This window comes from Somniosus microcephalus, unplaced genomic scaffold (genome assembly GCF_052327205.1).
Source record: "Somniosus microcephalus isolate GS21.2 unplaced genomic scaffold, FLI_Smic_1.0 unresolved_chr1, whole genome shotgun sequence".
Classification (NCBI taxonomy): Eukaryota; Metazoa; Chordata; class Chondrichthyes; order Squaliformes; family Somniosidae; genus Somniosus; species Somniosus microcephalus.
In genome coordinates this window covers 153,978,004-154,000,036 of record NW_028225179.1, presented here as the reverse complement: position 1 = coordinate 154,000,036, position 22,033 = coordinate 153,978,004, and the positions used below count along the sequence as shown (strand labels likewise).

Genomic DNA, 22,033 nt, shown 5'->3' with positions numbered 1-22,033 from the left:
TTAAAGAACGCTATCAGGTCACCCCCCCCCCCCCGAACCTTCTCTTTTTCTAGAGAAAAGAGCCCCAGCCTGCTCAGTCTTTCCTGATGGACATCCCTTCTCAGTTCTGGGATCATCCTTGTAAATCATCTTTGCCCTTTCTCCAGTGTTGTGGAGCATTTTAAACCAACACTCGACACAAGGTTTTAGATCGAAAGTCAAGCCAGACCTTTCCAAATTGTTACAGAAAACACTACGTTTTTATACATTACAATAAGCATGGCCACCTCGTGCACAATTCATTCCTGCCACCTGATTGGATCTTGGCCCACATGCACCTTCACGGATTGGTTACGAATCTTAATATAAACATGTATAAGCTGCCTCTTCAATCAATCACTCAAACTGCTGAATGCTAATTAAAAGATACCTTGGAATGTAACCGAGGAAATAAAGTTCTTACGGGCAGTTGAAATGCTGGACATCCTGTCTCCATTTGATGTCAGTTTAACTCTTTTCCCCACTGCATCCAGTTCCCCATATCCTTTATACAATATGGAGATGAGAATTGTTCACAGTACACGAGAGAGAAAGGAATCAAAGGATCTGTTGGTGGGGTGAGATGAAGAGCGGTGGGAGGGGGTTCCTGTGGAGCAGAAACACTGGCATGGACCAGTTCATGTGCTGCACATTCTATGCGAGTGTTAGCTTGGTTCGTTTGGTAACACATAGCACAGAAGGTTGGGTGTTCCAGCTTCCACTCCAGGGTGTTTAAGCACCTGAATATGCTGTCATTCCTCCGACTCTGATCTTTTGTGATAAATGTTGGCCAGGACACTGGGGGCGTGGGGTGGGGTGGGGGAAACTCCCCTGCTCTTCTTCCAACAGTGGATCTTTCCTGCCCACCTGAGAGCAGACGGGGCCTCAGTTTAACATCTCATCCGAAAGACGGCAAGTCTTGATAGAGGTATTGAGAACAGAAGTAGAGAAGTTATGCTGAACCTTTATAAAGCGCTGGTTCGGCCACAACTGGAGTATTGTGTCCAGTTCATGATACAAAGATAGGTGGGAAAGCAAGTTGTGCACAGGACTGAAAGAATCTGCAAAGGGATATAGACAGGCTAGGTGAGTGGGCAAACATTTGGCAGATGGAGTATAATGTGGGAAAGTGCGAGGTTATCCACTTTGGCAGGAAAAATAAAAAAGCAAACTATTATTTAAATGGAGAGAGATTACAAAATGCTACAGTTCAGAGGGACCTGGGGGTCCTTGTGCCTGAAACACAAAAAGTTAGCATGCGGGTACAGCAAGTAATCAAAAAGGCAAATGGAATGTTGGCCTTTATTTCAAGGGGTTGGAGTATAAAAGCAGGGACGTCCTGCTACAACTGTACAAGGTATTGGTGAGACCACACCTTGTGTACTGCGTACAGTTTTGTTCTCCCTTATTTAAGGAAGGATATACTTGCATTGGAGGCAATTCAAAGACAAGGTTAATTCCAGAGATGAGGGGGTTGACTTATGAGGAAAGGTTGAGCAGGCTGGGCCTATACTTATTGGAATTTAGAAGAATGAGAGGTGATCTTATTGAAACATATAAGATACTGACGGGGCTCGACAGGTAGATGCAGAGAGGATGTTTCCCCTCGTGGGGAAATCTAGAACTCGGGGGCACAGTTTTAGAATAAAGGGTCGCCCTTTTAGACCTGAGATGAGGAGGAATTTCTTCTCTGAGGGTCGTAAATCTGTGGAATTCTCTGCCCCAGAGAGTTGTGGAGGCTGGAACATTAAATACATTTAAAGTGGAGATAGACAAATTTTTGCAAGATAAGGGAGTGAAGGGTTATGGGGAGTGGGCTGGGAAGTGACTGAGCCCAAGATCAGCCATGATCTTATTGAATGGCGGAGCAGGCTCGAGGGGCCAAGTGGCCTATTTCTTATGTTCTGGGCACTGCACTTTAGGAAGGATGTGAAGGCCCTTGAGAGGTTGCAGAGGAGATTTACCAGAATGGTTCCGGGGATGGGGGATCTTCGCTACAAGGACAGGTTGGAGAAGCTGGATTTGTTTTCATTGGAGCAAAGGATGTTGAGGGGTGATTTGATAGAGGTGTACAAGATTATGACTGGTTTGGATAGGCTGGATGGAGAAAGGTTGTTCCCTCTAGTTGATGGTACAAGGACTAGGGGACACAGATTTAAGGTTTTGGGCAAGAGATACGGGGGGACGTGAGGAAAAACTCTTTTACGCAGCGAGTGGTGATGACCTGGAACTCGCTGCCGACAGAAGTGGTGGAAGCGGAGACTCTCAATGTTTTCAAGGGGAGACTGGATAGGCACTTGAGGGAAATAAACTTGCAGGGCTATGGGGCTAGAGTGGGGGAATGGGACTGACTGGATTGCTCTACAGAGAGCAGCACAGTGGCATAGTGGTTAGCACTGTTGCCTCACAGCGCCAGGGACCCGGGTTCGAATCCGGCCTCGGGTGACTGTCTGTGTGGAGTTTGCACATTCTCCCCGTGTTTGCGTGGGTTTCCTCCGGGTGCTCCGGTTTCCTCCCACAGTCCAAAGATGTGCGGGTTAGGTTGATTGGCTATGATAAATTGACCCTTAGTGTTAGGGGGATTAAATACGTGGGGTTACGGGGATAGGGTGGGATATGTGTTGGTGTAGGGGTTACGGGGATCGGGTGGGATATGTGTCGGTGCAGATCTGTGTGCCAGTGTCTGGAGTGGGGCTCGAACCCACAACCTTCTGACTCGAGTCGAGAGTGCTGCCCCGAACCACGGCTGACTGAGAGCTTCTCTCCTGTAATCCCTCTTGTTGCTGTGTGGTTTTAAGAACTCAACCGAATTGCATTGGCAGGTATGGGCCAACCTCCCGCGGTCAACTTGTTCAAATACACAGGAAGCGACATTCAGCTGCTGTGCGATTCCCAGCAGTGGTTTCCCGCTCCGACGGTGGAATGGAGGGACCAGGACGGCAAGGCCATGGCCCTGGCGGACCAGGCGGCAACGGAGCAAAATCCCAAACTTTTCTTCAAAGTGAAGAGCTTCATCGATGTGACGAGCGACTCCGGGAACACTTTTAACTGTCTGCTGCGAAACGAGAGGCTGAACAAAACCCTCAGTGCTCAGTTCCATGTCCCAGGTCAGTGACAAACATGTCTGCCTATGGGTGCATGTGTTTATGTGCATGACTGTGTGACTGAGACTGTGTATGTGTGTGTGTGACTGACTGTGTGACTGTCTGTGTGTGTGACTGTGTGTCTGTCTCTGTGTGTGACTGTGTGTCTGTCTCTGTGTGTGACTGTGTGTCTGTCTCTGTCTGTGTGTGACTGTCTGTGTGTGACTGTGTGTGTGTGACTGTGTCCGCGAGACCGTGACTGTGTCCGCGAGACTGTGTGTAAGCATGCTTGTATGCATGTGCGTACGCCTCCATGCTTAGCTGGGCACCACCTCAAGTCACCGTCCTGGGACCTCGCATTCCGACCTGCGATATGTTGCCTGTCCTTTAACAAAATGGAGTGGGGTAGCACAACAGGCTTAAGCCCAACCGCACTCTGCTGTGAGCTTGGGTTCGGACACCTCCCTTCCCCCACCCCACCCCACCCCTCCACCCCCCCCCCCCCCCCCTGATCTACAACCCTTCACGATGAGGTCTGTCTTCTCAGGCGACCTGTTTGCTGGGCCAGGCCCACGCCCCCTCCCTATCTCTGTAACCTCCTCCAGCCCTCAACGCTCCCAGATCTCGGCGCTCCTCCAATTCTGGCCTCTTGCGCACCCCCGTTTTTAATTGCTCCACCATTGGAAGCCGTACCTTCAGCTACCGAGGCCCTAAGCTCTGGAATTCCCTCCCTAAACCTCTCCGCCTCTCTACCTCTGTGACCACGCACATGTCCTAATATCTCCTTATGTGGCTCGGTGTCAAATTTTGTTTGATAATCACTCCTTGGGACGTTTTACTAGTTAAAGGCGCTGTATAAATATATAAAGTAATTGTTGAAGGCAGAGACTGTGGGCAGAGCTGGTTGCTGAGGAACATTCATTGATTCCGGGGCACAAACATCCCTCTTCACCACAGGGTGTCGGAGCCAGAGCGAGAGTCAGAAGGCAACGAGGGGGAGGCTGACTTAGCACAGGATGAAGTTGTTTCGTTTTTGAAGTAATTGCTTCTCTGGTTTACTCTCCAGCTGAATTCTTTCCCACGACATCCGGTTGGCTCTATGCATTCCTCCTGATCTTCTTCTCCGTCTTTGCCCTCATCGCTGGGCTGTTCCTGTTATTCAGGAAACAACGCAAGTATATCAAAGGTACGAGCTATTTGCCATCTGACAGGATTCCAATTTGTGATTCCCCGGTTGTAAACGCCCAGACCCGCGACTTCTACCACCTAGAAGGACAAGGGCAGCAGGCTCATGGGAACACCACCACATCCGAGTTCACCTCCGAGTTCCCCTCCAAGTCACATACCATCCTGACTTAGAAGTATATCGGCCGTTCCTTCATTGTCGCTGGGTCAAAATCCTGGAACTCCCTCCCTAACAGCACTGGGAGTACATGGACTGCAGCGGTTCCAAAGATGTCAGGGAACATAGGGTCTAATGAGGGGGAGGAATTGAATGAAATCAGTATTTGTAGGGAAATGGTGTTAGGGAAATTGATGGGATTGAAGGCTGATAAATCCCCAGGGCCTGATAATCTACATCCGAGGATACTTAAGGAAGTGGCCCTAGAAATAGTAGATGCATTGCTGGTCATCTTCCAAAATTCTATAGACTCTGTAACAGTACCCATGGGTTGGAGGGTAGCTAATGTAACCCCACTATTTAAAAAAGGTGGTAGCGAGAAAATGGGGAATTACAGACCGGTAAGCCTGACATCGGTAGTGGGGAAAATGCTAGAGTCCATTATAAAAGATGTAATAGCAGAGCACTTGGAAAACAGTGACAGGATCAGACAAAGTCAACATGGATTTACAAAAGTTAAATCATGCTTGACTAATCTACTGGAATTTTTTGAGGATGTAACTGGTAGAATAGATAAGGGAGAACCAGTGGATGTGGTGTATTTGGACTTTCAGAAGGCTTTCGATAAGGTCCCGCATAAGAGATTGGCGTGTAAAGTTAAGGCACATGGGATTGGGGGTAAGGTACTGACTTGTCTATTCTGACTTGGATAGAGAACTGGTTGGCAGACAGGAAGCAAAGAGTTGGAATAAACGGGTCTTTTTCCGAGTGGCAGGCAGTGACTAGTGGGCTACCGCAGGGATCAGTGCTAGGACCCCAGCTATTCACTATATATATTAATGATCTAGACGAGGGAACTAGATGTAATATCTCCAAGTTTGCTGACAACACAAAGCTGGGTGGGTGTGTGTGCTGTGAGGAGGATACAGAGAAACTCCAGTATGATTTGGACAGGTTGGGTGATTGGGCAGATGCATGTCAGATGCAGTATAATGTGGATAAGTGCGAGGTTATCCACTTTGGTGGCAAAAACAGGAAGACAGATTATTATCTGAATGGCAATAGATTGGAAAGGGGGAAGTGCAACGAGACCTGGGTGTCCTTGTGCACCAGTCGCTGAAGGTAAGCATGCAGGTGCAGCAGGCGGTTAAGAAGGCAAATGGTATGTTGGCCTTCCTAGCGAGAGGATTCACGTACAGGAGCAAGGATGTCTTGCTGCAGTTGTACAGAGCCTTGGTGAGACCACACCTTGAGTATTATGTGCAGTTTTGGTCACCTTATCTGAGGAAGGATGTTCTTGCCATGGAGGGAGTGCAGCAAAGATTCACCAGACTGATACCTGGGATGGCAGGAATGACGTATGAAGAGAGATTGAGTCGATTAGGCTTATATTCACTAGAGTTTAGAAGAATGACAGGGGATCTCATTGAAACTTTTAAAATTCTAACAGGACTAGACAGACTAGATGCAGGAAGGATGTGCCTGATGGTGGGGAGTCCAGAGCCAGGGGTCACAGTCTAAGGATAAGGGGTAAGCCATTTAGGACTGAGATGAGGAGGAATTTCTTCACCCAGAGTGTGGTGAACCTGTGGAATTCTCTGCCACACAGGGCAGTTGAGGCCAATTCATTAAATATATTCAAGAAGTAGTTAGATATATTTCTTAAGGCTAAAGTGATCAAGGGATATGGGGAGAAGGCAGGGACAGGGTACTGACTTTGGATGATCAGCTTAAAAAGTCAAACAGAAGTGGTTATTTGGAAAACCGTTAAAAAAATCGGTAAAAAACCGGAAGTGTAATTAATTGAATAGGGGACACTGATTGGCTGCTGAAAGTTTAAAAGGCCAGTGCGAGCGCGGGCAGCGTGGAGTGCGGGCAGCGAAAGAGTGCTTATCTAGAGTTTGGTAAGTGAGAGAGTTCGGGCAATTGGGGAGTGAGGAGCTGTTTTTGTCTTTCTTTTTAAAACCTTTATAAGTTGGTAAGTTCTTTTAAATAAAGGTGTGATCTTCACCTAAAATAGGGGCAGAGGGTCTTCTTAAATAATAAATTTAATTAATTACAAAGAATGGGAGAGCAGGTGATGTGTTACTACTGCGAAATGTGGGAGCTGGTGGACACCATTGATGCTCACGGTGATTACATTTGCGACAAGTGTTTGCTGCTAGAGGAACTCTGGCTCTGTGTTGATGAGCTTGAGACCAAGCTTCAGGCACTGCGACACATCAGGGAGGGGGAGTGTTACCTGGACTCTGTGTTTCAGGAGGTAGTCACACCAATTAGATTAATTAATTCAGATGTAGTCCGTGGTCAGGGACAGGATGGTGTGACTAGAAGTGAGGCAGGTAAGGGGATCCAGGAGGAAGTGTTGGAGGAGCTGCAGCCCTTGCTCTTGTCCAACAGGTTTGAGGCTCTTACTCCCTGTGAGGATGGGAACGGGGACTGCGGGGAGGATGAGCAACCTGGCCACAGCACCGTGGAGCGGGGGGCCATTCAAGTGGGGGGAGTTAAAAGAAATGTTGTAGTGGTAGGGGATAGTATCGTTAGGGGGATAGATAGGGTTCTTTGCAGCCGAGAGCGAGCGTCCCGAAGGATGTGTTGCCTGCCCGGTGCCAGGGTTAAGGACATCTTCTCTGGGCTGGAGAGAAACTTGGAGTGGCAGGGGGAGGATCCAGTTGTCATGGTCCATGTTGGTACCAACGACATAGATAGGACAAGGAAAGAGGTTCTGCTGAGGGAGTTTGAGCAGCTAGGGGCCAAATTAAAAAGCAGAACCACAAGGGTAATAGGCCTAGAAATTCAGTTAAGGCCCGCCAGCAGGCTAACGCCCAAAAGTTAGCGCTGCGCGCGGAGCCAGGTGCGCCCGTCAGATATTCGGCTTTTGCGCCCCAAGTCGGAACCGGGCGCTATTCCAGGGTGTGCCCGCCCCCGCTTGGGGCGCTGAAAGTGAATTTCTGCGCTGTAGGCCCCGCTGCGCCACCCGCTGCGGAGCGGCAGGCTGCGGTACTGCAGGCCTCCTCCTTCTCTTAAGGGGGAGGTGCCTGCAACAGCGAGATCGCCGCTGGATTGTGCCGGCAAATGAGCCCGGCACCAAGGAGAAGTGCCGGGCTCGCGGAAAGCAGCCGGCAATGCCGCGGGGGCGGGTGGTGGAGGAGGCCGGGGAAGGAGGTGCGGGCAGCCGGCCGCACCTCCACCTTAAAGCGCCCCAGTAGCGCAGCAGTACGGCCCCGTTTTTCAATCGCTGTTTGCGGCCGCTGCAGAAGAGGCGGCCGCAACTAAATATGGGGTTTGGGGCGGAACCGGGGCACTGCGCACACCGAAGATGTCGTCCGTGTCGGCGCAGCGCTACCGGCTACCGCCGCCATTGCCGCAGCGCTGAATATCAGCGCACCCTCTTACACTGGCGCAGAAACCCTATTTGGGCGGTAACTGGGCGCAAAGCCCACTGAATTTCTAGGCCATAATCTCTGGATTACTACCTGAGCCACGTGCAAATTTGGCTAGGGTAAATAAAATTAGAGAGTTAAATGCGTGGCTCAAAGACTGGTGTGGGAGAAATGGGTTTTGCTTCTTGGGACACTGGCATCAGTACTGGGACAGGAGAGAGCTGTTCTGTTAGGACAGACTTCACTTGGCCAGTGCTGGGACTAGAATTCTGGCGAATTGAATAACTAGGGTTGTAGAGAGGGCTTTAAACTAATTAGTGGGGGGGAGGTTTTAAGAAAGCGAAAAATAAAAATGACAGCAGAGAAGGCAATAGAGCAAGGTAGCAGTGGGGGAATTAAAAACCAGAGCGTGTCAGGAAGGGACAGAATGTATGATGATAAAGGTAAAGTAGTAAAAGGGGTAAAAACAGGAATAAATTGTCAGAAAACATATTTGAAAGTTCTTTATCTGAATGCACGCAGCATTCGTAACAAAATAGACGAGTTGACGGTACAAATAACTACACATGGTTATGATCTGGTGGCCATTACGGAAACATGGCTGCAAGATGGTCATAACGGAACTAGACATACAAGGGTATTTGACAATTAGTAAGGACAGACAGGAAGGAAAGGGAGGTGGGGTTGCTATGTTAATCAAGGATGGAATCACTGCAATAGTCAGAAATGATATTGGGTCAAAGGATCAGGATAGTGAAACAGTTTGGGTGGAGATAAGGAATAATAAGGGGAAAAAAGTCACTAGTGGGCATAGTCTATAGGCCTCCTAACAGTTGCAACTCTGTTGGTCGGAGTATAAATGAAGAAATAGTTGGGGCTTGTAATAAGGGAACAGCTATAATCATGGGGGATTTTAACTTTCATATTGACTGGACTAATCAAATTGGGCATGGCAGCCTTGAGGAAGAGTTCATAGAGTGTATTATGCACGGGTTCCTTGAGCAGTATGTAACTGAACAAACCAGGGGGCAGGCAATCTTGGACCTGGTCCTGTGTAATGAGACAGGATTAATAAAAAATGTCCTAGTAAAGGATCCCCTTGGAATGAGTGACCATAACATGGCTGAATTCCAAATTCAGTTGGAGGGTGAGAGAGTTGGATCTCAAACCAGCGTACTAAGCTTAAATAAAGGAGACTATGAAGGTATGAGAGCAGAGTTGAATAAAGTGGACTGGGAAAATAGATTAAGGTGTAAGACGGTACATGAGCAGTGGTGTACATTCAAGGAGATATTTCACATCTTTCAAGAAAAATATATTCCACTGAGGAAAAAGGGAAGTAAAAGAAAAGACAGCCATCCGTGGCTTAGTAAAGTAATAAAGGATAGTATCCGACTGAAAACAAGGGCATATAAAGTAGCCAAATCTAGTGGGAGGATAGAAGATTGGGAAGCATTTAAAAGCCAGCAAACAATAACTAAAAGATTAATTAAGAAAGGGAAGATAGGTTATGAAAGTAAACTAGCAAAAAATATAAAAACAGATAGTAAGAGTTTCTACAGCTATATAAAAAGAAAAAGGGTGGCTAAAGTGAATGTTGGTCCCTTAGAGGATGGGACCGGGAAACTAGTGGTGGGGAACATGGAGATGGCAAAGACGCTAAACAAATATTTTGTATCAGTCTTTACAATAGAGGACACTAAAAATATCCCAACACTGGACAAACAGGGGGCAATGGAGGGGGGAGGAGCTAAACACGATTAAAATCACTAAGGAGGTGGTACTCGGTAAAATAATGGGACTTAAGGCGGATAAATCCCCCGGACCTGATGGCTTACATCCTAGGGTCTTGAGAGAAGTGGCGGTAGGGATTGTGGATGCATTGGTGATTATTTTCCAAAACTCCCTGGACTCAGCAAAGGTCCCGGCAGATTGGAAAACTGCTAATGTAACACACTTATTTAAGAAGGGAAGTAGACAAAAAGCTGGAAACTATAGACCAGTTAGCCTAACATCTGTGGTTGGCAAAATGTTGGAGTCTATTATTAAGGAAACAGTAACAGAGCATTTGGATAAACATAATTTAATAAGACAGAGTCAGCATGGTTTTATGAAGGGGAAGTCATGTTTGACAAATTTGCTCGAATTCTTTGAGGACGTAACATACAGGGTGGATAAAGGGGAACCAGTGGATGTAGTGTATTTGGACTTCCAAAAGGCATTTGACAAGGTGCCACACAAAAGATTACTGATCAAGATAAAAAATCACGGGATTGGGGTTAATATACTGGCATGGGTGGAAGATTGGCTATCTAACAGAAAACAAAGAGTTGGGATAAATGGTTCGTTCTCGGGCTGGCCATCAGTAACTAGTGGTGTTCCGCAGGGGTCAGTGGTGGGACCCCAACTCTTTACAATCTATATTAATGATTTGGAGGAAGGGACCGAGTGCAACATATCCAAGTTTGCCGATGATACAAAGATGGGAGGGAAAGCAGTGAGTGAGGAGGACTTAGACAGGCTAAGTGAGTGGGCAGAGATTTGGCAGATGGACTATAATGTTGGAAAGTGTGAGGTTATGCACTTTGGCAGAAAAAATCAAAGAGCAAGTTATTATCTAAATGGAGAGAAACTGCAAAGTGCTACAGTACAAAGGGATCTGGGGGTCCTGGTGCATGAAACACAAAAAGTTAGTATGCAGGTGCAGCAGGTGATCAGGAAGGCCAATGGAGTCTTGGCTTTTATTGCAAGGGGGATGGAGTATAAAAACAGGGAAGTCTTGCTGCAGTTATACAGGGTATTGGTGAGGCCACACCTGGAATACTGCGTGCAGTTTTGGTTTCCATATTTAAGAAAAGATATACTTGCTCTCGAGGCGGTTCAGAGAAGGTTCACTCGGTTGATTCTGGAGATGAGGGGGTTGACGTATGAGGAAAGGTTGAGTAGGTTGGGACTCTACTCATTGGAGTTCAGAAGAATGAGAGGCGATCTTATCGAAACATATAAGATTGTGAGGGGGCTTGATCGGGTGGATGCGGGGAGGATGTTTCCACTGATGGGTGAGACTAGAACTAGGGGGCATAATCTTCGAATAAGGGGCTGCCCTTTCAAAACTGAGATGAGGAGAAACTTCTTTACTCAGAGGGTAGTAAATCTATGGAATTTGCTACCCCAGAGAGCTGTGGAAGCTGCAACATTAAATAGATTTAAAACGGAGATAGACAGTTTCCTAGCAGATAAGGGAATTAGGGGTTACGGGGAGAGGGCAGGGAAGTGGACGGGAGTCCAGGTTCGGATCAGGCATGATCCTATTGAATGGCAGAGCAGGCCCGAGGGGCCGTGTGGCCTACTCCTGCTCCTACTTATGTTATCTCATTAAATGGCGGAACAGGCTCGAGCGGCCGAATGGCCTACTCCTGCTCCTATCTTCTATGTTTACAGGATGCTTTTGAAGGCAGGTAGTGAGGTGGCAAAGAATTAGTTTGGGGGCCGCACTGGAGATGTGGCCTCACACCAAACAAACTTTGCCTTCCCCTGCCCCCCCAATAACGAACTCCGTCTCCCTCCCAACTCCCCTTCTATCTTCCCCATGCCCTCCCGCATCTCCTGTATGGCCCGGAGTGTGTAAGGGGCTCTGACGATTTTCTCAATCCCATCTCTATCCCGAATATCGGTTGGGCTCTTGAAAACTCTGCACCCCAGAGGCTGTGGGTCAGGTTACATTTCCTTTTCGATACACTCCTGGAACGGGCGACATGGTGGATGGGATTGGTCGATTGGCGAATGCCTGAAAACAGTCACCGTATTCTCCCCGATGCTGACGATTCTCTGTCTTTCTCTTTCAGTTCTAAATCTGCGGCCACAAATTGACGGTGAGGAAAACAGGAATGACTTGCATTTATATAGCGCCTTTCATGACCTCAGGATGTCCTAAAGCGCTTTACAGCCAATGAAGTACTTTGGAAGAGTCGTCACTGTTGTAATGTAGGAAACACAGCAGCCAATTTATGTACAGCAAGATCCCACGAACAGCAATGAGAACATGACCAGATCATCTGTTTTTTTTAGTGTTGTCCTTTAAGGGATAAATATTGGCCCCAGGACACTTGGGAGAACTTCCCCTGCTCTTCTTTAAAATAGTGGCCGTGGGGTCCTTTACATCCATCTGAGAGAGCAGTTTTAACGTCTCATCCAAACTGGGAGTGTCAGCCTAGATGTTGCTCTCGAGTCTCTGGAATGGGGCTCGAACCCACGACCTTCTGACGAGTGAGAGTGAGAGTGAGCCACGGCCGACACCAGGAGCGTTCAGGCCTGTCGTTCTGTCGCAGGTCACAGCCGGTCGACAGAGACTGGCAGCAGAATGCTCTCCAGTGCAGAGCGAGTGAGGGTCAGTCCAGCCATCAATAGAGGCAGGTTCACGCCTGGTCCTCCTAACTCGCTCATAAAGAGGAAGATTCCCAACAGCACTGAGTATTGTTTAAAATTGCAATTTGCTCCAAACGGTGAGTGTTTGGGCCTATCTGTCTGCTCACTGAGACCAGGGATTGGGTGGTGCAGTGGGTCAGACACTGTCCTTTCCCCCTCTGGGATTGGGTGGTGCAGTGGGTCAGACACTGTCCTTTCACCCTCTGGGATTGAGTGGTGCAGTGGGTCAGACACTGTCCTTTTCCCCCCTCTGGGATTGGGTGGTGCAGTGGGTCAGACACTGTCCTTTCCCCCTCTGGGATTGGGTGGTGCAGTGGGTCAGACACTGTCCTTTCACCCTCTGGGATTGAGTGGTGCAGTGGGTCAGACACTGTCCTTTCCCCCTCTGGGACTGGGTGGTGCAGTGGGTCAGACACTGTCCTTTCACCCTCTGGGACTGGGTGGTGCGGTGGGTCAGACACTGTCCTTTCACCCTCTGGGATTGAGTGGTGCAGTGGGTCAGACACTGTCCTTTTCCCCCCTCTGGGATTGGGTGGTGCAGTGGGTCAGACACTGTCCTTTCCCCCTCTGGGACTGGGTGGTGCAGTGGGTCAGACACTGTCCTTTTCCCCCTCTGGGACTGGGTGGTGCAGTGGGTCAGACACTGTCCTTTCACCCTCTGGGACTGGGTGGTGCAGTGGGTCAGACACTGTCCTTTCACACTCTGGGACTGGGTGGTGCAGTGGGTCAGACACTGTCCTTTCACCCTCTGGGACTGGGTGGTGCAGTGGGTCAGACACTGTCCTTTCACCCTCTGGGACTGGGTGGTGCAGTGGGTCAGACACTGTCCTTTCACCCTCTGGGACTGGGTGGTGCGGTGGGTCAGACACTGTCCTTTCCCCCTCTGGGACTGGGTGGTGCGGTGGGTCAGACACTGTCCTTTCACCCTCTGGGATTGAGTGGTGCAGTGGGTCAGACACTGTCCTTTCACCCTCTGGGACTGGGTGGTGCAGTGGGTCAGACACTGTCCTTTCCCCCTCTGGGACTGGGTGGTGCAGTGGGTCAGACACTGTCCTTTCACCCTCTGGGATTGAGTGGTGCAGTGGGTCAGACACTGTCCTTTCCCCCTCTGGGACTGGGTGGTGCGGTGGGTCAGACACTGTCCTTTCCCCCTCTGGGACTGGGTGGTGCAGTGGGTCAGACACTGTCCTTTCCCCCTCTGGGACTGGGTGGTGCAGTGGGTCAGACACTGTCCTTTCACCCTCTGGGATTGAGTGGTGCAGTGGGTCAGACACTGTCCTTTCCCCCTCTGGGACTGGGTGGTGCAGTGGGTCAGACACTGTCCTTTCCCCCTCTGGGACTGGGTGGTGCAGTGGGTCAGACACTGACCTTTCACCCTCTGGGACTGGGTGGTGCAGTGGGTCAGACACTGTCCTTTCCCCCTCTGGGACTGGGTGGTGCAGTGGGTCAGACATTGTCCTTTCCCCCTCTGGGACTGGGTGGTGCGGTGGGTCAGACACTGTCCTTTCACCCTCTGGGACTGGGTGGTGCAGTGGGTCAGACACTGTCCTTTCACCCTCTGGGACTGGGTGGTGCAGTGGGTCAGACACTGTCCTTTCACCCTCTGGGACTGGGTGGTGCAGTGGGTCAGACACTGTCCTTTCCCCCTCTGGGACTGGGTGGTGCGGTGGGTCAGACACTGTCCTTTCCCCCTCTGGGACTGGGTGGTGCAGTGGGTCAGACACTGTCCTTTCACCCTCTGGGACTGGGTGGTGCAGTGGGTCAGACACTGTCCTTTTCCCCCCTCTGGGATTGGGTGGTGCAGTGGGTCAGACACTGTCCTTTCCCCCTCTGGGACTGGATGGTGCAGTGGGCCAGACACTGTCCTTTCCCCCTCTGGGACTGGGTGGTGCAGTGGGTCAGACACTGTCCTTTCACCCTCTGGGACTGGGTGGTGCAGTGGGTCAGACACTGTCCTTTCCCCCTCTGGGACTGGGTGGTGCGGTGGGTCAGACACTGTCCTTTCCCCCTCTGGGACTGGGTGGTGCAGTGGGTCAGACACTGTCCTTTCCCCCTCTGGGACTGGGTGGTGCGGTGGGTCAGACACTGTCCTTTCACCCTCTGGGACTGGGTGGTGCAGTGGGTCAGACACTGTCCTTTCACCCTCTGGGACTGGGTGGTGCAGTGGGTCAGACACTGACCTTTCCCTCTCTGGGACTGGGTGGTGCGGTGGGTCAGACACTGTCCTTTCCCCCTCTGGGACTGGGTGGTGCAGTGGGTCAGACACTGACCTTTCACCCTCTGGGACTGGGTGGTGCAGTGGGTCAGACACTGTCCTTTCCCCCTCTGGGACTGGGTGGTGCAGTGGGTCAGACACTGTCCTTTCCCCCTCTGGGACTGGGTGGTGCAGTGGGTCAGACACTGTCCTTTCCCCCTCTGGGACTGGGTGGTGCGGTGGGTCAGACACTGACCTTTCACCCTCTGGGACTGGGTGGTGCAGTGGGTCAGACACTGTCCTTTCCCCCTCTGGGACTGGGTGGTGCAGTGGGTCAGACACTGTCCTTTCCCCCTCTGGGACTGGGTGGTGCAGTGGGTCAGACACTGTCCTTTCACCCTCTGGGACTGGGTGGTGCAGTGGGTCAGACACTGTCCTTTCACCCTCTGGGACTGGGTGGTGCAGTGGGTCAGACACTGTCCTTTCCCCCTCTGGGACTGGGTGGTGCAGTGGGTCAGACACTGTCCTTTCCCCCTCTGGGACTGGGTGGTGCAGTGGGTCAGACACAGTCCTTTCCCCCTCTGGGACTGGGTGGTGCAGTGGGTCAGACACTGTCCTTTCCCCCTCTGGGACTGGGTGGTGCAGTGGGTCAGACACAGTCCTTTCACCCTCTGGGACTGGGTGGTGCAGTGGGTCAGACACAGTCCTTTCACCCTCTGGGACTGGGTGGTGCAGTGGGTCAGACACTGTCCTTTCACCCTCTGGGACTGGCTGGTGCAGTGGGTCAGACACTGTCCTTTCACCCTCTGTGACTGGGTGGTGCAGTGGGTCAGACACTGTCCTTTCACCCTCTGGGACCGGGTGGTGCAGTGGGTCAGACACTGTCCTTTCCCCCTCTGGGACTGGGTGGTGCAGTGGGTCAGACACTGTCCTTTCCCCCTCTGAGACTGGGTGGTGCGGTGGGTCAGACACTGTCCTTTTCCCCCCTCTGGGATTGGGTGGTGCAGTGGGTCAGACACTGTCCTTTCCCCCTCTGGGACTGGGTGGTGCAGTGGGTCAGACACTGACCTTTCACCCTCTGGGACTGGGTGGTACAGTGGGTCAGACACTGTCCTTTCACCCTCTGAGGCCGGGGCTGCGGCTTTGTGTTTGAACTGATTTAGAGGGAGCATTACGCTGGAACTAACTCCAGTTGGACCTGGGAGGATGATCGTCGCTCAAACGAGGTGTCAAAAAAGGTTTGCGTTTGCCGGAACCTAGTGTAATGAGCAATGAAACATTTCTGTTCGGTGAGACGTGTACCTTTAGTGATTTGTGTCTCTCATTGTATTTTAGGATTCGAAGCGGTGTCGGAGAATCGCAGTGAGTAACTGTTCCAGAAAGTTCTGACAGGAGGGCTGGGGCTTTCCTCCCTAAGGAAGGAGGGGAGAGATTTGCTGGGGTCTGATTGCATGGGGGGAGGGAGGGGTTCATTATAACCTCACTCTCCCAGTGGGAAACGGACTGGTTCGGATTGACTTCCTATTTTTCGCCCTCGACCCGCACCCCCGCGTTAACTTTCCATCCGCGAGTTAGGTTCAAATTAACACCCTCGCTACTCTTTATTTAAAAAAATGGTTGAAGTGTATTGAGGAGCAGGGTTTATCTGGGGGCTGACTGGATATCAGTGCGGCCTGCTCTAGTACTGAGTGGGACTGAGGGTTGGCTCACTCGGAGAGTGGGCCAGGGGGGCAATGGGGGTTGGGACTGAGGGGAGGGCTCACTCAGTGCACAGGGCAATGGGGAATGGGACTGAGGGGAGGGCTCACTCAGTGCACAGGGCAATGGGGAATGGGACTGAGGGGAGGGCTCACTCAGTGCACAGGGCAATGGGGAATGGGACTGAGGGGAGGGCTCACTCAGTGCACAGGGCAATGGGGGTTGGGACTGAGGGGAGGGCTCACTCAGTGCACAGGGCAATGGGGAATGGGACTGAGGGGAGGGCTCACTCAGTGCACAGGGCAATGGGGAATGGGACTGAGGGGAGGGCTCACTCAGTGCACAGGGCAATGGGGAATGGGACTGAGGGGAGGGCTCACTCAGTGCACAGGGCAATGGGGAATGGGACTGAGGGGAGGGCTCACTCAGTGCACAGGGCAATGGGGAATGGGACTGAGGGGAGGGCTCACTCAGTGCACAGGGCAATGGGGAATGGGACTGAGGGGAGGGCTCACTCCGGGCAATGGGGAATGAGACTGAGGGGAGGACTCACTCAGTGCACAGGGCAATGGGGAATGGGACTGAGGGGAGGGCTCACTCAGTGCACAGGGCAATGGGGAATGGGACTGAGGAAGGGGCTCACTCCGGGCAATGGGGAATGGGACTGAGGGGAGGGCTCACTCCGGGCAATGGGACCGAGGGGAGGGCTCACTCCGGGCAATGGGGAGTGGGACTGAGGGGAGGGCTCACTCAGTGCACAGGGCAATGGGGAATGGGACTGAGGGGAGGGCTCACTCAGTGCACAGGGCAATGGGGAATGGGACTGAGGGGAGGGCTCACTCAGTGCACAGGGCAATGGGGAATGGGACTGAGGGGAGGGCTCACTCAGTGCACAGGGCAATGGGGAATGGGACTGAGGGGAGGGCTCACTCAGTGCACAGGGCAATGGGGAATGGGACTGAGGGGAGGGCTCACTCCGGGCAATGGGGAATGGGACTGAGGGGAGGGCTCACTCCGGGCAATGGGGAGTGGGACTGAGGGGAGGGCTCACTCAGTGCACAGGACAATGGGGAATGGGACTGAGGGGAGGGCTCACTCCGGGCAATGTGGAATGGGACTGAGGGGAGGGCTCACTCCGGGCAATGGGGAATGGGACTGAGGGGAGGGCTCACTCAGTGCACAGGGCAATGGGGAGTGGGACTGAGGGGAGGGCTCACTCAGTGCACAGGGCAATGGGGAATGGGACTGAGGGGAGGGCTCACTCCGGGCAATGGGGAATTGGACTGAGGGGAGGGCTCGATAAGGTGCCACATAAAAGGTTACTGCACAAGATAAGAGCTCAGAGGGTGGAGGTAATGTATTGGCATGGATAGAGGATTGGATAACTAACAGAAAACAGAGCGTCGGGATAAATGGGTCCTTTTCCGGTTGGTAATCAGTAACTAGAGGGGTGCTGCAGGGATCAGTGCTGGGGCCTCGACTATTTACAATCTATATTAATGACTTGGATGAAGGGCCCGAGTGTACTGTAGCCAAATTTGCTGATGATACAAAGATGGATGGGTTCGCAAGTTGTGAGGAGGACACCGAGTCTGCAAAGGGATATAGAGAGGTTAAGTGAGTGGGGAAAAATTTGGCAGATGGAGTATAATGTGGGAAAATGTGAGGTTATTCACTTTGGAAGGCAGAATGAAAAAGCAAATTATTATTTAAATGGAGAGAGATTACAAAATGCTGCGGTACAGAGGGATCTGGGGGTCCTGGTACATGAAACACAAAAAGTTAGCATGCAGGTACAGCAAGTAATTAGGAAGCTAATGGAATGTTGGCCTTTATTGCAAGGGATATGGAGTATAAAATAAGGAAGTTTTGATGCAACTATACAGGGCACTGGTGAGACCACACCTGGAGTACTGCGTACAGTTTTGGTCTCCTTATTTAAGGAAGGATATACTTGCATTGGAGGCAGTTCAGAGAAGGTTCACTAGGTTGATACCTGGGATGAAGGGGTTGACGTATGACTGAAGGTGAAGCAGGTTGGGCCTTTACTCATTGGAGTTTAGAAGAATGAGAGGGGATCTTATTGAAACATAAGATTCTGAGGGGGATTGACAGGGTGGATGCTGAGAGGATGTTTCCCCTAGTGGGGGTATCTAGAACTAGGGGCATAGTTTCAGGATAAGGGGTCGCCCATTTAAGACGGAGATGAGGAGGAATTTCTTCTCTGAGGGTCGTGAATCTTTGGAATTCTCTGCCCCGGAGAGCTGTGGAGGCAGAGTCAGTGAATATATTCAAGGCCGAGATTGACAGACATTTGAACTACAAGGGAGTCGAGGGGAATGGGGAGAGAGCGGGAAAGTGGTGTAGAGGCCAAGATTGGATCAGCCATGATCTTATTTAATGGCGGAGCAGGCTCGAGGGGCCGATTGGGCTACTCCTGCTCCTGTTTCTTCTGTTCTTATGGTCTCGCTCAGAGAGGGCACGGGGGTCAATAGGGAATGGGTGGGGGAATGGGCTGAGGGGAGGGCTCGCTCAGAGAGGGCACAGGGTGCAATGGGGATTGGGAGTGAGGGGAGGGCTCGCTCAGCGAGAGGGCACTGGGCAATGGGGAATGGGACTGAGGGGAGGGCTCGCTCAGAGAGGGCACGGGGTGCAATGGGGATTGGGAGTGAGGGGAGGGCTCACTCAGAAAGAGGGCACGGTGCAATGGGGAGTGGGACTGAGGGGAGGGCTCGCTCAGAGAGGGCACAGGGTGCAATGGGGAGTGGGACTGAGGGGAGGGCTCGCTCAGCGAGAGGGCAATGGGGAATGGGACTGAGGGGAGGGCTCGCTCAGAGAGGGCACAGGGTGCAATGGGGAATGGGACTGAGGGGAGGGCTCGCTCAGAGAGGGCACAGGGTGCAATGGGGATTGGGAGTGAGGGGAGGGCTCGCTCAGAGAGGGCACAGGGTGCAATGGGGAATGGGACTGAGGGGAGGGCTCGCTCAGAGAGGGCACAGGGTGCAATGGGGATTGGGAGTGAGGGGAGGGCTCGCTCAGAGAGGGCACAGGGTGCAATGGGGATTGGGACTGAGGGGAGGGCTCGCTCAGCGAGAGGGCGCTGGGCACTGGGGAATGGGAGTGAGGGGAGGGCTCGCTCAGAGAGAGGGCACTGGGGAATGGGAGTGAGGGGAGGGCTCGCTCAGAGAGGGCACAGGGTGCAATGGGGATTGGGACTGAGGGGAGGGCTCGCTCAGCGAGAGGGCGCTGGGCACTGGGGAATGGGAGTGAGGGGAGGGCTCGCTCAGAGAGAGGGCACTGGGGAATGGGAGTGAGGGGAGGGCTCGCTCAGAGAGAGGGCACTGGGGAATGGGAGTGAGGGGAGGGCTCACTCAGAGAGAGGGCACTGGGGAATGGGAGTGAGGGGAGGGCTCACTCGGGGGGCACTGGGGGCAATGGGCTGAGTAGGGAATGGGACTGAGGAGAGCACTCACTCAGGGCAAGTGGGACTGAGGAGAGGGCTCGCTCAGAGAGGGCACAGGGGGAATGGGAGTGAGGGGAAGGCTCGCTCAGAGGGCCCGGGGGGCAATGGAGAGTGGGAGTGAGGGGAGGGATCACTCCGAGAGGGGGAGCACTGGGGGCAATGGGCTGAATAGGGAATGGGTCTGAGGGGAGGGCTTGCTCAGAGTGGGCTCCGGGCCCTCGGGGATTGGAATGGCCTCCTCCTGTACTGTAATATTCTAGTCCAGAGATCTCGGTGGAAACCCGGGACCCTGAGTTTGAAATTTCGGGGGGGATCCACCAATAATCCCCCCCAAGGTCCTTTAACTGGGTGCGTGGCCCATTCAAATTTCCACGTTGGCCCGGTTTCTTCCCTGTAGAAGGCCGGTGAGTGGCCTGCACGGGACCACCGCCCCCCCCCCCCCCCCCGTGCCTGTGCGGGACCCCCACCCCCCCCGGGCCTGCGCGGCCCCCGCCCCCCCCCCCCCCCGGCCTGCCTGCGCGGGACCCCCCCGGCCTGCGCGGCCCCCCGCCCCCCCCCCCCCCCCCCCCCCCCCCCGGGCCTGCGCGAGACCCCCCGGGCCTGCGCGGGACCCCCCCGGCCTGCAGTACGGTCGTGCAGCTTAACGAGAACGTTGCCCCTCACCCCACAGGTGTGCGAGAGTGAAATTGTCGAAATGGTATGTGTCGGTCTTATTGTAATTCTATTCTTTTCCTTTCCTTTCAGAGAAACTCACAGCGGAGCTGGGTAAGAACTCGGGCTAAAGGATTCTGATAAATACGGGAGGGGTTTGTAGCTCTGTACTGGGCTAAATTTAACCCGATTGATGATTTCCCCCAATTTATATCAAAGTGGGGAATTGAGCGGCGTCTCTGTATGTGGGAATATCTTCACATATTGAAGTTTGCATTGGCAGGGAGCTCCGGCTGGTATCTGAGACCCCCCCACTCCCTCAAAACCTGTCTTCCCCACTGGGACTGTGGTCACCTCTTCAGGCCGGCAGTCCTGTTCCTACACCTGGGACTAATGCATCTCCTGGGTGCAGGTTGTCCGCTGTGGCTCAGTGGGCAGCGCTCTCGCCTCTGAGTCAGAAGGTTGTGGGTTCAAGTCCCACTCCAGCGACTTGAGCACAAAATCTAGGCTGACACTCCCTGTGCAATACTGAGGGAGTGCTGTACTGTCAGAGGTGCCGTCTTTTTGATGAGATGCTAAACTGAGGCCCCGTCTGCCCCCTCGGGTGGACGTGAGAGATCCCATGGCCACTATTGGAAGAAGAGCAGGGGAGTTCTCCCCGGTATCCTGTGCCTAAACCAGCATCACTAAAACAGAGGATCTGGTCATTATCACATTGCTGTTTGCGGGAGCTTGCTGTGCGCAAATTGGCTACTGTGTGCAAATTGGCTGCTGCGTTTCCTACATTACAACAGTGACTACACTCTAAAAAGTACTTCATTGGCTGTAAAGGGCTTTGAGATATCCAGTGGTCGTGAAAGGCGCTATATGAATGTAAGTCTTTCTTAGTCTTTTAAAGCACTTTGGGATGTCCTGAACTCCTGAAAGTCTTTCTTTACACCTCCCTCCTCCCCCATTTATACACCTACCTGGACAATGTCAGATGACTTGCTCTAAAACTATCAATTCTGAGTCGATTGTCATGTGATCTTTGTGTGTCATATGCTACTGGACCAGGAGACGGTGATGTCACACCACGTACACTCCATTCTCCGGGGTTCTGTTGTAATGCAGCCAACACTTGGCTTCTCCTTAGCTGTAAGTTTGTAACTGAATGTGAGCCCAGTGCGTTGGGTGAGGGAGATGTAGTAAGGATGTTTGTGACTCCGACACTGAGTAATGATCTTGTCTTTCCTCCTTGTTTCCATCCAGAGAACCACCTTGGCGACCTAGGTAAGAGCCTAACTGTGAGGGTTTCCCTTCCCTCGCACCCCGTTCACTTCAAATTGCACTCAGACTGTACACATTACACATCGGGGCTGTAAGCGTGGTTTCGGGCTGGCTGATAGGATGGAAGGTAGGAGAGATTAAGAGACATTGAGATGGTGCAAGACAAAGAAGATGGTAATGGGACAAGTTAAGAAACAAAAGATGGCTTTTTTCTTACACTTCATCTAGAGCCATCTTTTGTTTCTTAACTTGTCCCATCTCCTTTTGCCTTGCACCATCTCTTAATGTCTTTTAATCTCTCCTGCCTTCCAGCCTATCACAGACCTTCCCTTTGTTCTTTCCTCCCCTCCCCCCTTTCCCTGCACTTGCTTAAAAACCTGTTCGATCTCCAACTTTTTCCAGTTCTGAAGAAGGGTCATCGACCTGAAACGTTAATTCTGTTTCTCTCTCCACAGATGCTGCGAAACATTGGTGGGAGTTGTTTATAGGCCCCCAAACAGCAGTTGT

The 22,033-nt window shown here is 52.0% G+C and overlaps 1 protein-coding gene across 1 annotated transcript in view; it reads left to right on the top strand.

Annotated features, from left to right (window-relative positions):
* LOC147096274 (butyrophilin subfamily 1 member A1-like) overlaps nt 1-22,033 on the top strand; it is a 48,059-nt gene that overhangs the window by 11,077 nt on the left and 14,949 nt on the right. The window contains exons 4-9 of the mRNA XM_085973861.1: nt 2,841-3,125; nt 4,168-4,287; nt 11,672-11,698; nt 15,781-15,807; nt 20,351-20,371; nt 21,509-21,529. Of these exons, the coding sequence (XP_085829987.1) occupies nt 2,841-3,125; nt 4,168-4,287; nt 11,672-11,698; nt 15,781-15,807; nt 20,351-20,371; nt 21,509-21,529 (501 nt within the window). The remainder of the gene's footprint in view (nt 1-2,840; nt 3,126-4,167; nt 4,288-11,671; nt 11,699-15,780; nt 15,808-20,350; nt 20,372-21,508; nt 21,530-22,033) is intronic.